Genomic DNA, 14,362 nt, shown 5'->3' with positions numbered 1-14,362 from the left:
CTCCCTGTTCCACTCTTCCACCTCACTTCTCTCACCTCCATTAGTCCTTTCCTTTCCATTTTCTTCCCTCGGTTCACCCCCATCCCTCCCCCCCTGCACCTCACCTTTTTCCCCTCCCCATCCCCCCTCCTTTCCCCCAGACCAGTCTCCTCTCTCCCCCTCCCCGACCCCTTCCCTCCCCCCCGAGACTGGCCTCCCACCCTGTTGAGCAATCAGACCCCCAATGGCCTGAATGTTGGTGTTGTGTATGTGTCGGCCCACCCACCCACCAGTACCCTAAGCACATTTACCTTCCCTGCAATTCTATACTCTATTGTTTGACCCCCATCAAGTGTTCTTTTGCCTTGATTTCTGAAGTAAAAACTTTTACTTTTCCATTCATTATTGTTTTAAGCCTAGCAGGGGCCAACAAGTAAGCTTCCCCTCCTTTCTCAAAGAATGGCTTAATAAGCTGTCGGAGCCGCCACCTCCGCTCCACCGTGGCATGACAGAAATCGGGGCGGGTAAAGAAGGTAACCCCGTCAAAAGAGCGTGGGGTATTAGGAGGAGTTTTATCAGATATCTCCTGTCGTACTAAATAGTTCCCAAAATATACCAAAATCGCTCTTGGGTATTTAGAGTCTGCCCGTTGAACCCCCTCCCGTCGCATTGTCGGGAACCTATGGACCCTCTGCAGCTCATTACCCCAATCCCGGTCCCCCAGTTCTGGAAAGGCCCCACGCAAAAGGTTAGCCATATATGCCTGTATATTGTTTCCTTCTAGTCCTTCTGGTATACCCAGAAATCGAAGATTGTTCCTTCTCTGTCTATATTCCAAATCTTCCATTTTCCACATCATATCCGTCATTTGTCCGTCTCTCGCAGCGCTCTGCTCTTTAAGAGTATCCATATCCTCCTCGACTGCCACTATCCGATCTTCAATAGAACATAGCTTGGTTTCGATTTCCGTACATGATTTAGCTACCTTACGAACTGACCCCTGCAGTCTCTTTGTAGCAATCCTTGCCCGCCGACTTTCGATCCTAGTCTCAGTTTATAACTCTTTAATTGAATTATATATTGACTGCAGGATCCGTGCCTCGGTGCCAATCGCATGAGTGTTACCCAAATTACCAGTATCCCCAGCAGACGCTCCCATATCACTTTCATTTTTATCATTAGCGGGGCTTTGGTTGCCCGCGGTAGGGGTATCTGCTAAGCCGATACCAGAATAATCCCACCTTAGAGCCCTACCGCTCATCGATGCTGCGTTTGCCAAACCCTCTTGAGAGCCAGAGCGTGGTTTAGCGGGTTTCCGTTGTCGGATCTGCCGTACTGTAAATTCACAATTTTGAGATTTATTGCCAGCCTCGGATGTCTCACTCTCGTCGGATTCACTAAAACTGCCATCGACACTGCTGAGATCAGACTCTTCTGTCAAGGAGTAAAACTTATCACTGCTGTCTTTACCCCAGTCCGTGAGTTGGGAGTTTTTTCCCCCCATACTTTTATCCCATTTTTTAGGGCTCCCTGAAGGATTGGTGGGGTCATCCTTTTCTGCTGCAGGTCCTGATACACTTACAGTTTCTTCCTTACTTTGATAACCCCACTGCTCACTTTGATCCACTTGTTGTATTTGAGGCTGCTCATTTCCGGGGGGGCCATGCACCTTCTCCCTTGTTTCCCTGTTAATGTCTTGGATCTCTGACGGGTTCTGTACGTATTGTGTATTTTTAGCACAGAGATCTTTGTTTCCCATACATAACTCTTTATCGCCAATACATAGAGGAGTAGGTTCTTTTCCTGACACATTGTTTTCAGAGGAGGGGGTTGTATGTACAGAAGAGCTATCTTGTATCCCTCCTGCAAGAAAAGCCGTAATGGTAGATTGATTTTTATTTTTCAGCTTAATTTCCAACTGGGGGGTAGTGCTGTCACTCATCTTGGCATCTTTCATCAATCCTGACATATTCTTCCCAGCCGCTTTACCAGTTATTGACGACTAACGTTTATTTAACCCTACTGTCTCTCCTTTATCCCTGCCAATACGTGTCGTTTTAGCTCACTCGCTTTTGTCTCCAAGGTTCCTGATAGTTTTGGGTGCCATACTTATTGTTATAGTATGAGATAACAGTCTGATAAATCTTGTTATGCCCGCCGCTGCCGCTAGCACATCCGATATTGTTTGTTCAATCACACTCCTCGGTGGCCATGAGGGATTGAACAGATGCCAAGATGTATTATTATGTACAGCCGGGAGCATTTAAGCCTCCTATGACTCCTCCTCTTCCCCCCCCCTGAAAAAAAAAATTCCTCTTTTTTTTTTTTTCCTTCGAGATTTTTTTAAGCCCCTCTCCTCTATTTTCCGGTGGTAAAAGAAAAGAGCAGGATAAAGATAGCAAAATCAAATACTGCTAGTTAATATTGTTTCTCCTGTATTTGAGGTGTTTTAATTAGTTCCCAAGTGCTTAATAGCTGCCCTTCCACTAGTAATCAAAAGGGGTATCCCAAGTTCCTCAATTCCTTCCTCGACTCCTTCCTCCCCTTAAGTGAAAGCCAGAGTAAAATCTTTTTCCCTGCTTTCTTAAACAACCACAAAGTCTGAAAATTCATCCGGGATAGCGTCCTTGTGCTTACACAATTCTTCTTGTTTTGTCGTTTTGTATTTCCCCCTCCCCCTTACCGGCGTGTAGTGCTTTGGCGTGCCCCCACTGCTGACTCAGATCTGGCTGCGTCACTCCGGCTACAGCCGTTGATGACCAGGACGCCCCCCGCGTTCTCTACCGCGAAAGGAAAGTCTTCGTTGTGGTCGCACAGCAACGACTGTGGCTATGCGCCGGATTCCTGGGGGGGCAGTCCTCGGTTGCGGTGGCTGCCGTGATGCGAGGAGCGGCGGTGGTTGCCGCGACAGTGGCCGCGGTTGCAGGTATGCGCCGGTGCCTGGGGGACAGTTCTTGTTGTAGTGGCCACTGCGATGAAGAGGCGGCAGCCACTATGTGCGGTGCGGCCACAGCGGCAGCGGCTACGGCTATACGACGTTGTCCTGAAAGCGGTTTCTCATTATGATGGCCGCCGCGGCAAAGGAAGCGGCAGCGGCCGAGTGCGGCGCTTAGTTCCGGTGGGCGTGGTTTGCAGGCCTCTCCGTTACGCCGACACCATGTTGCCTACCCTTGTGAAGCAATCATATACTAGTTTTGAAATCATCCTCAAATCATCAAGAGCAAACTCATCTTCTGAAGTCATGAGACACTAATTTTCAAGTCATCCTCAAATTATCAGGAACAACCACCTCTAGATGAGTCATCAGGTACTAATTTTTATGTCATTCTCAAATCATCAGGCACAAGTTTCTAAGCTTTGCTGATGACTTCAAGAGCTTGATGATGTGAAAATGACTTCTAATGTAGTTGGATGATCATCCAATGACTCTGGGATGGCTTCTAAAGTAATCCTGTTTGACCTGGGACCCTGGCAGACTTGTTTAGCTGTCTGCTTGGCTTTGGTTTCTCAGCATAGGAGACTTGATGCATGACATTTCAGCTGAAGCGCATTCAAAATATCGGAATTAACCTCCATGGACCATTGTCTTCTCACAAAAAGTAGGTGAAAGGTTTTTCATAAATCAGACCAGTAGGCCTCCAATCCCGCCTACTTCGACCACTGGAGTTTGCACACTGACAGCAAGCATTTGACCTACACCAATATTATTCTACGGTTCTTTGCTTCAACACAAATATCTGTCCTTTCCCTTGCTATTTTAAACGCTTTACATTACTATACAGCGTTCCTTTAAAGCCAGACCTATTTGTATCGCTAAGGCTTGTAATCACTGCAGGTTCCTAGGCGGGGCAGGAGCCAAATTCTGCATACTTGAACTTTCTTGCAACCAGGCAGAGTACACGCCCACTGCGGAGCGGACCTCCCATCAACAAATACGCTTCAGGGACCTTAAGTGATAAATTAATGTACTTACATCAAGAGATGCAAGATACTTCCGTGAAAATGAAATGTCTTCTGTTCACCACCTTTTAATAATTGTAAAATAAAAAAAGATCATCACGCAGATCAAGTTCAAAATAACTGAAAACAGCTTCGTTATTATGTTACCTATTTTGAAAATAACAAGATGAATGCAGTTAAAGTGGCCACTGGAAGAAACAACAACCAACGTTATAGGGTTATATTAGATCATACTTGGAGACTGCCCGGAAGCCGGAACCTGCAGTGTGGAGACGCGCGCCGCCGGGGAGCGCATTGAGTGTAACACCGCTGGCTGCACTGAACCGGAAGTTGACAAAGGATGCCCGGTGTTTTGGTGAACGAAGGCAGCTGAGAGCCATGAATCTCAGGGGACTCTTCCAGGATTTTAATCCCAGGTAATACGGGTCGGAGGAACCTAGGTGCTGACTTCAGGAGGTGATCGAAAGCATATATCTATAGGGGGGGAGAGGAATGCAAGACAGAGAGAGGGTAGACAGACCCGGAGTGAGATCGGAGGTCTGGGTCTTATCGTTGAATGCTTGTGAGCTTAATAGATTGTTTGCCCCGAGCTAGCAAGCAGGACCTCGGGGGCTGAGGTCTTAATGTTCCCCCCTGTCGCCCTTCTACAGTGGGTAATGGTAAGTACATCGCAGCGAAGAGAGCGAACTTCTCTGTTCCCAAGGACTCGGTGGTTAACTTCGAAGGAAAGAGCATCGCCCGCTCGTATTTTGTGGAAATCTCCTCTGTGCTTTAACTTTTTCTTGTTTTTAATTAAATTTAAATATGCGTACTTTTTTAGAGTTTAACCACCCTCCTTAAGACGCTTTTGGATGACGGTGGTGTAAGTCCAGCAGTTGAACTTAACCTGTTGATAACGCTGATCTAAATTCCTGGTCCTTCCGTAGATCTAGGGTATTGTGGCCCCCACAAGAACAGACACCCATTTCCATTTCATGTGAACACGATCTGCATATAACAAACTGCTTATTACAGAGCTAGCAATGTTCTTTGACATAAAGGTTCTCGATCTGTCCTGCACCCACGGCGGTTCTCAAGTTCCATTTTACAGTTTCAAAACTTGTTCAATATCTTCCGAAACCTTCTGTAAGTCACTTTCACAGTAAATATACATATTAAGTAACGCAGTTTCTATTTGTGGTAGACGTTCTGTTGTTTCTCTGAACTCTCACCTCCTGCGCATACCTAAATTGTAGTTGTATTTATAGAGCGTTTACTACTCCTGAAGCGGTGTCGAAGCGCTATCGACAAGTAGCACACTACTCTGGAACCCAAAAAGGATTGGTGGTGGATAGAATAGGGAAATGTGAGTACATTTGAGTGGTGTCTGTTATTTGGATTAAATGGGATAATGGAGGTATAGAAGAGGGAAGAGTCTAGAAAGTTTTGAGAGATCATAGTAGTAAGACAAGTTTGGGAAGAGTAAAAGGAGAGATGGAGGAGTGAAGAGTCTCCAGCAGCAATTGACTAGAGAGATTACACTAGTAAAATTAGGTTTGGGATGAGTCAAAGAAGGGATACGTGAGGGAGACATTTTTAGAAATTGTTGTTTTGGAGATCATAGTAGTAACATGATGTTGGGGTGATCTAAAGAGTGATAGAGGAGGGAAAAGTCTAGAAAGGGTTATTTTGGAGATCGTAGTAGTAGAATGAAGTTTGGGATGAGTCAGAGAGTGGAGCTAGATGATGTATTGAGAGTGGTATAGGGTGAGACAGAGTAGTGCAGTGGATAGAGCCAAATGGAGATATACAGAGTTCTGAACAATATATTCTAAACCAGCACAAGGACTACCAAAATTGTTTCTTGCCTGTAATTAATGACCAACTTTCAGTATAACCAGGATGACTGGTTTAAGTGATGGCTGCTATGTTTGTGCATATTTACGAAGTTACAGGACTTGCCACATAGTCCATGTTCTGATCCTTAATTTGCAGGTTTCTACAAATAAATTGTAGCTCAAGCTAATCACATACACGCCAACATATCCGATTGAGGTGGGAGACTCCCGGTTTTCAAAGGCAAAAATGGCTTTGTTTTAGATTTCTACTGCCTGAAAGTTTCCTCTGTTTCAATAGATGTCAATGGAGAAAATACATTCTCCAAATATATATATATATATATATATATATATATATATATATATATATATATTTAAATCTCCTGCTTTCCTCATCTGAGATGTTGGCATGTATGGGATCACATATATATATATTTTTTTAAATAAATAAATACAAAAAAGCATCAGGCTTGGTGCTACTCTGTAGCAATCCATTCAACTAACGTTACATGTTTTATTTGAATGGTTACAGTGAACAGTCTTTCACAACAGACATTGACTAATACATGCATTGACCTAAAATAAATGTAAATGATGTAGACCCCAGATGCCCCTGTTCTCTTGATTGAGCTCCAAGGTAAGATGCCTCAACCGGTGGGACTATAAATACAGTTAACAAGCATTGGCCAAGCCAGTTTTTTGCAACTTTAGTTTGCAGTCACTGTGCTAGCTACTGGCTTTGCCAATATTTGTTTGCTTGTAATACTTTGTGAAGAAGATTTTGGAGAATGCTAAACAATGTGGTACAGGCATTAGTGTGTAAAGGTATTAAGTTGTTGTTGTTGGACATTGGGAAAGGAAGCCCTCTATTATGGTCCTATACAAAATTAAATACTGCAATTTTGCGTTAGCATGGCGTTAATAGTAGAAACAATGTTGTTTAATATAATGCCTTGATTTTATAGTGTTAGAGATCTTTCTTTTTCTGAAACGTATTGTAAGCAACATGTACTTTGATTTGACATTAACATTTGATAAAGTTATGAACTTAAGGAGGAAATGTGGCATAAAGGCTAGAGCTGCTGACTTTGAGTCATAGGTAGCCAGGTTTGAATCCTTCAGCTCAACACCTTTTGATTATGAGCAAATTACAATTTTCTGTGACAGAACATACCCAGGTGTGCACTGTTAAAAACTGCAAAATATGTGTTTGACAGCGTTCAAGTGAATGTTAGTTAAATGTTATCAGCCAGATAATAACAAGTGTAACACGTATTCACGAGGGCTGCTTTAAAGTAACGTCCGCATTGCTATCTGATGAAGTTTCAGAAGCAACATGTCAGATTCCTTAGAAAGCACTGATGGCTTGTAAAACAGACATCCACTGCTATAGCACAGTTTCTCAGAAAGTGATGGTCTTTTACTGTCCGAATTGTCTGGAGTTCACTCTAATGGGCTGCCACTCATAACCCTTAAGACATTTACATTTCACAGTACGGAAGGCTCAACACAAGGATGCCTGTCAGTGACACAAGCACTGGTGCGATTTGAGAGCATTTGAGCTTCATTGAATCATAGTTTACAGCCAATGATGGCATTGTGAAATAAAGGTTTTAGCAATCGTACAGCAAACGATTGAGTGGCAACCTTTGTGGGCGGCTGGAATGACATGAGTAGCACTGTGCAACGTTTTATGCAACTTATTTGAAAAACAGCATTGTTTGTTACATAGCAGTATTTTTGCAAACTGTAAAGCAATACAAAATAAATAAGCCTTCTAATGTACAGAATAGTGTTTAACCAAATACTGTTTTGTGACTCCGATGGCTTCCTTTGTTACATAGCAGTATCTGTATTTCTCGGTCATGAGCAAATGCCTTAAAAGCACACTCAGAGGTCAGTTAAAATAACATTTAAACTGCAAGTTACAACATCTGGTAAAATGCAATTTAAAAGAGAAGACGGAAATAAGCAATTGCAGCGTAAAATAAATAATAAACGTTTCTTTGGTGTATGTATTGTTAGAATTCTAAATGTTGCATGTTGACTCAAAGTTGGCTCCCACATAGCAACACAAAGTAAGAAATAAGAATTGGCCAAGCGAATAGTTCTTAAGTGCAGCGGGAGAGAAGTACACAACAGAGGCAAGTCACAAGCACACCCACTTTATTGGAGTTCTGAACACAAAAGAAAAAAGTTATTGAAAATCAAACAGTGGCAGCAGCAAAAGCAGCAAATCAAAATAGATGTAAAGAGGCAACGCTTCATGGCAGGGACAAACACAGGATTGACAAACTGTGACACAAATAAAAAGCAGGTAAATGATAGTGACGAGGAAAAGCAACCAATGCTAAGCAATGGGTGAGCTCCAAGCCCCTGTATGTTATTTATTATCCTGAATATGTCTCGCAACAAGCAGTGCATGCTCTATGTAGCAGGCTTTGACGAAAAAATGAGACACAGAAGCTGGTTATATCTTACCATTGGCCAGCCACCACCATGGAGTATTTTTTTTGTCTTGTTTGAGGTCATCTTTAACTCAATCCTGTGCTCTAGTCAAGTCCAGGCTTCAGATATGATTTTCTCCAGGTAAGATTCAAAGTGGTCACACACACATAGCTACTATGGGTATGTTCGTTTTATTTTTTTCCCTTCTGGCAACGTTTCGCAAGGTAATAGGCCATAAGTCTTGTAGTTGGTTCAGATATGGCTGCAATTCGTTCTTCGCAATGGCTAGGAAAATAGTTTTCCCTAATTCCCTTGTATAATGGAAAATGCAGCTCAAAATTAGATCATGAGCTGATCTTGCACGCTGTGCATGCACAGTTCTTGTTTAACCTTTAATTTCTTAAGTGAACGTATGTGTTTTTTTTTTTTTTTTTTTTTTTTTTTTAACGTAAAGTCATATTTTATCATGATGCATCTGCAGCAAAAAGCAACCTTCTATGGACCTCTACCATACATTCTTCCTTATTTTTTTCCCCCTTTTTTAAAAAATGTTATAATTATTTTTTTCTTTGGTCCCTCTGGAGCACAGGCGTCCGTGCTGGCTCCTGCGGAACCACAACGAGTTAAACCTTTAAAAAATGTTTTAAAAAATTGCCCTTTAGGAGGTGAGGGTCCAACCTATTAGAATTATCTTTTGTTTAATTTTTTCCTGCATGAGTCCCACGGGAACAGATATCGCTATTTTTGAACCATAATTCCTCTAGAATGGTTGAAGTAATTTACACCAAATCACAAAAGGGACGCTTTCTGGATAAACATCTAGTTTTCTACCAAATTTGGTGTAATTCTGCTTAACAGTCTTTCCTGTAGTTGTTTAATTTTCCCTATGAAAATTCCCAGTGGTAAAAGTGTACATCCTTCCTGCCCCCTACTCTACCCCGGTCTTTATTTTCTCAACTCTGTTTGAGGGATCACCCTGAAACCTTAAATAAAGGAGCTGAGGTGGTTGAACTTTATCTTGGAAAGTTTTGTAAATAGGCATCAAAAGGCACCAAAGTTATTAACAAAACGTTCAAACGGAAACTCTGACTTACATGTAGCTGTACAGCGGTGACCACCACTGTGCAATATGTATATACATGTATAAACACTCAAGCGATAGCCAGTAGGTAGTTATAGTCAGGACCAACTTTTCCTATAGACGGGGCGATTCTGTGGAAAGTTTTGGAGTGATTTGTCAAGCAGGGGCTGAGAAAAAGAGGGAGTCCCAAAATACCTTTTCCCAATGCATTGTCTATGGGGATTTTGCAACTTTTAGACACGGCTACAGCCTGAACAGCTGAACAGAATTACACCAAATGTGGCAGAAGCCTAGATCTTGTCCGAAAAGAGCCCTTTTTAGGGTCGAGCCTGCGTTGCATGCGCTCGCGCATGCGTATCGCAGCGAGACGCTTTAGTTATTAGAAAAGGGCTCGGAGCCCTGTCAACTTCAAGTCAGTGTGGTTGATTGGTTCGTGGGCTTGCCTAGTGAAATCTGCTTGCTTTCATTAGTGGAAGGCTTGCGCACGTCATGCCTTTTCCGGTGGTTAGCCCTCCTCGAGCGCATCGATCAAGTACAGAAAACATGCGAGGCTCGCTGTTTTCTGTCAGATCGTGAACTACTTTTCTCTTTTTTCCTAGCGCGATTTCGCTTGGCAGAAGTCGAGCGCTTACACATTTCACTTTTTTACGTACATAAAAGCACTTTTGCCGATATATGAAAAGTCGGGTTAGGAGTTTACAACGCGATCAGCTCTAACATGAGCAAACGCGAGACCCGTTGCATTGCAAATGCTTGTTTAATTTGGTGTAAATCTATTCCGTAGTTTCAGAGTTATTAGCGGAAAAAAATATGGTTATTTAGGGACTCTGATTCTTCACGGACCAGTGGGTACCCTCGGATCCGAACCCAAGAGCAAGGCCCTGATTGGCAGGGTGCAACTTGAAAGAAAAGTTGCAGCTGCCATTTTGTTTCTCGGCGTGGCCCGGGGAGAAATTATATTATATAAATATCACATAAGGGGTAAGGATAGAGGTATCCTGACCCCATAGGATACGTGGAGGGGTCTCTGATGGACCCCTAAAGAGTGCCCAAGTAATATTTCTTTGGCCGATCCGTGGTTCTACAGTGGCGCTCAGCCCTACCTCCAGTGTAAAATCACAAAGGATCTGCCGATCTGTAGGCCAATGGAAAAAAACATGCACTCCTCACATAGCAAACCACTGCCACACACAACAAAAAACTGTGCGTGACGGTGGTTGTATATACTTAGGGTAATTCTATATCACTTTACGTTAAAAAAAAAACATAGTAATAACTGGAAAAAACAAAGATTACTGGGACATTATAGTTAGGTTCACAGTTTAGCCACACAAAACCATAGAAATTCAGCAGTTATAGTTGTATTTATCTGAAGAAACTGTAACTTGTGCCCTTAAGCAACTTTAGGCAACGAGTTATAGTTTCTTAACATAGGTATAACTATAAGTATAATCATAACTGCTTAATTTATACTGTTTTCTGTAGTTAAAACATGGACCTAACTATAACATCCCTGTAGCCAGGCCTTGAAAAATGTACTCGCTATGGCGAGTCATATTTTAACCGGTTGTGCTATTTTTAGGATCTACTCACCCTTTCTGGCAAGTTGACAAAGAGCAGGTGTTCAATCAGAAAATGAAGGAGCCATAAAAACACCTTTAAATCTTGTTCCTATCTTGTCACATTTGCTCTGCATTCAGAAAGTCAAAGGTCAGTTTGTCTTCTTACAATTAATTTTTCTTCTGACTGCAGAGTTTCAGGATTTTGTAAGGTGTACTATCTGACCTGCTGTACAAAGAGTGTGAAATGAAATGCTGTAGGGTGTTGAAAATTTCATTACACAAAACATTTAAATAAGTCAACTGTACAAACATTTCAAAAATATATTTCAGTAGTTGTAAAAGCCCATGTTTTTGTTCTTCTGTGTGATGATAAAACATGTTTTAATAGGATGAACACAATCAGCACACTTTACTTGGTGACGTGCATAGGATAAATGTTTTTTGAGATCACAATTTTCACAGATTATTGTTAATACACTTGTTAATACACTATATAGTTTTATCAGTAAAGTTGCAAGTTAGTAGGAAGCTTTTTGGACATTTAATGGAAATGTACTCTTTGTAAATGACAGTGCACTACCACATCATACTTTAGTAATATATTTATTAAAAGTAAGTGTTTAAATATAAAATAAGAAACACTCCTGCCCTGATGGCAATGCTATTAGTCAACTATGAGGCAAGTCGCCGATCATTGGTTATGTCTACATGTGGGCTGGATCCTTATTATACATGTAGCAAAAGTTTAGTCTATTTAATCACACAAGAGTTTTTTTTTTGTACAGCAGAAATGCTGAGCTCACATATTTGAAGATGCCCTCACAAGTGAGAACGAAGAAAAAGGCATCTCTGTAAAACTGAAATATTTGCCTAGGATGACACAATTTGAGATCTGTTTAATGGCCAAGTACGTTACAGTTGAGTAAATTATTCAAGTCCCTCTACCTGCAGGTCTAGTAACATGTTTATGATTTTTCGAGGCCTGACTGTAACCTTTGGTTTTTGTAGCATAAATATATAGATTACCTAGTGGCGGTCACCACTAGGTAGTTATAGTTAGGACCTAGTTTCTGTAGAAAGAGTTTTTTTCTTTTGCTAATAACGTTGGCACCGTTTGATGAATATTCCCAACATTTTTCACGAAAATATGAGGCTCACTTCAGCTGCTGTCTGAAACGCTTTGGTGTGATCCATCAAGCGGGTGCTGAGAAAAAAGGGAGGGGGGGGGGGGTCCCAAATGCATTTTCCCTAAAAAAAAATTCCTTAGGGATTTTGAACAGCGATAGCGCCCAGACTGCTGGACGGAATTACACCAAATTTGGCAAAAAGGTAGCTCTTGGTCAAGAGAGCCCCCCCTCTCCAGCCCCCCCCCCCCCCCCCCCCAAAACAAATGTAACACAAAAAAAGTCACCCTGACCTCTTAGCTCTGATGCTGCTATACCAGATGGGCACCCCCCCACCCCCTCGAGCAAAAAAGCATTAAAAAAAAAAACATTTTGGCAGGAGTCAAGGCAGATCTGCCGAAAATTAAGAGAAAAAAAATCGAAAAAGAAACATGGACTCTCATGCTTGCTTTAACTGCAGCCCCAAAGAGAGTCGGGTCCCAGGACCCCCCACAGCCACAGGGACGGCCACCTCCCCGGAGTTAAATGCAGAGTTGGTGGGGGGCTGGTTGGCCCTCCTAGAGGAGCCACAGAAGGCCCTGGGTACTGCCACCTCCCTCCTTCTTCCCCCCAGGGCTGTCTCCTGCTGTGTCCCAGGGTGCCCACCCCCGGGGCATAGCTGTTTGCGTTTGATTGGTGGGAGCTGACGATTCCAACAGCAAAAGCAAGCAATATTTGCTTTCTACAAGTGAGAGCTGTCAAACAGTTCTCACTCGCAGAAAGCAGAGTTTACACCGGTCTTCCCTGCACGCAAATATGCGTGTGGGGAAGACAGATGAAAACATTGCTCCCACAAACGGGGAGCTGCTATTAAAAGCAGCTCCCTGCTTGGGGGAGCAATGCTGGCTCCTGCACGATGCAGGGGCCTTGAGGACCCCTCTATGGTTCTGTCACTCTCGCTCTTCCATCCCATAGCGGGATGGAAGAGAGAGTGATAGTCATTGCAATGGTCTCTCCATATAAAGACTTCACAGCACAAGGAGTCACCTGTGGCATAATCATTAAGGTCACAAACCCTCACATTGAAAGTTTAGGGTTTTTGTCCAGGTGTGTCTGTGGTCATTTCCCTAGTTTGTTTGTTTACAATCCTCAAAAGTTTAAGGTTCATAATGAAAGGTGATCTCATTCTTTTTAATTGACAAATGCACTTTTCTTTTCAATTTGTCAAGAACTATTTCATTCTAAGTATATCATTCACCAAAGCCTAAACACTCTATCCCTCTCACTGTTTCTCTCTCTTCCTCGCTCTCTGAATTTCTCTTTCTCACTCTTTAGCCCACTCACAGCCCCACTCAGACACTGAAGCACCCACTCACAGACTTAGTGAGATCCTCACGCACTTACTCACAGACTCAGACACTGACACCCACTCACAGACCCACACAGAAACGGACGCATCCACTAAAACACTGATGCACCGACTCTCATACCCAGACAGCCACTCTCACCCAGAGAGACGTGCTGCGACCACCTCCCGCCGCGCATGGCCAAAGGGCTGTGCGCAGCGTGGGTCGGGTGGTTATTGAGGTTGGCCGCAGGGTCTGGCTGCAGGCCAGGCCCTGTGGCCAACTGCTGCTGTGGAGGTGGTTGCATTAACTTTAACTAATGGAAATTACTTTATATATAAAAACATAGAAATTCACTGAAAAAACAAATGTTACAGGGACGTTACAGTAAGGAAATAGAACTAAAGAAAACATAGAAATGCACTTTAAAAAAAACAAATGTTACATGGATGTTATAGTTAGGCTCACATTTTAAAAGTACCAAGCCCTCGCCATGCACTTCTATTTACCCCTCAAATTACAGCACTCATGACATCTTTGATAACATCATTAATAATGTCACTCTAACATCTGCAGTAAAATTATTGATCAGATAGCTGCACATGGCAGGTGCGCGAGTTATAGTTACTTTAGATAACTTTAACTGCTGAATTTCTGTGGTTTGGTACATTTAAAATGTGAGCCTAACTATAACGTCCCTATAGCCTTTGATTTTTCAAGTGAACACATATATATATATATATATATATATATATATATATATATATATATATAGAGAGAGCACATATTGCAAAAGAATAACGTCTTGATGGTTGTACAGCTATTAAAAGTACTTAATACTTTTTTAGATTTTTCTTTGATCCTAAGTGTGTAATACAATAGAAAACATTCAAAAGCTAATTTGTCTTGAATTTACATCAGCATATTAAAGTCCTAAATGTTTGCAGCATTTTAGTGGAACCTATTGACTCACAGTTGATGCCCCTCCATTGATCATCTTACGAAAAATATCAGGGACTATAAAGAGAGATTACCTAGGCATGCTTTTCATTTGGAATATTTCTCA

The 14,362-nt window shown here is 42.2% G+C and overlaps 1 protein-coding gene across 1 annotated transcript in view; it reads left to right on the top strand.

Moving 5' to 3' along the window:
• The first annotated feature begins 4,178 nt into the window (after positions 1-4,178).
• The window catches only part of TMEM185A (transmembrane protein 185A), a 126,198-nt gene continuing 116,014 nt past the window's right edge, over positions 4,179-14,362 (top strand). Inside the window, exon 1 of the mRNA XM_069212413.1 lies at positions 4,179-4,355. Coding sequence (XP_069068514.1) covers positions 4,318-4,355 — 38 coding nt within the window. The 5' untranslated portion in view covers positions 4,179-4,317. The remainder of the gene's footprint in view (positions 4,356-14,362) is intronic.

Source organism: Pleurodeles waltl, chromosome 2_1 (assembly GCF_031143425.1).
Source record: "Pleurodeles waltl isolate 20211129_DDA chromosome 2_1, aPleWal1.hap1.20221129, whole genome shotgun sequence".
Classification (NCBI taxonomy): Eukaryota; Metazoa; Chordata; class Amphibia; order Caudata; family Salamandridae; genus Pleurodeles; species Pleurodeles waltl.
Note: the sequence above shows the minus strand (reverse complement) of the source record. Positions and strands in the feature narration are given on the sequence as shown.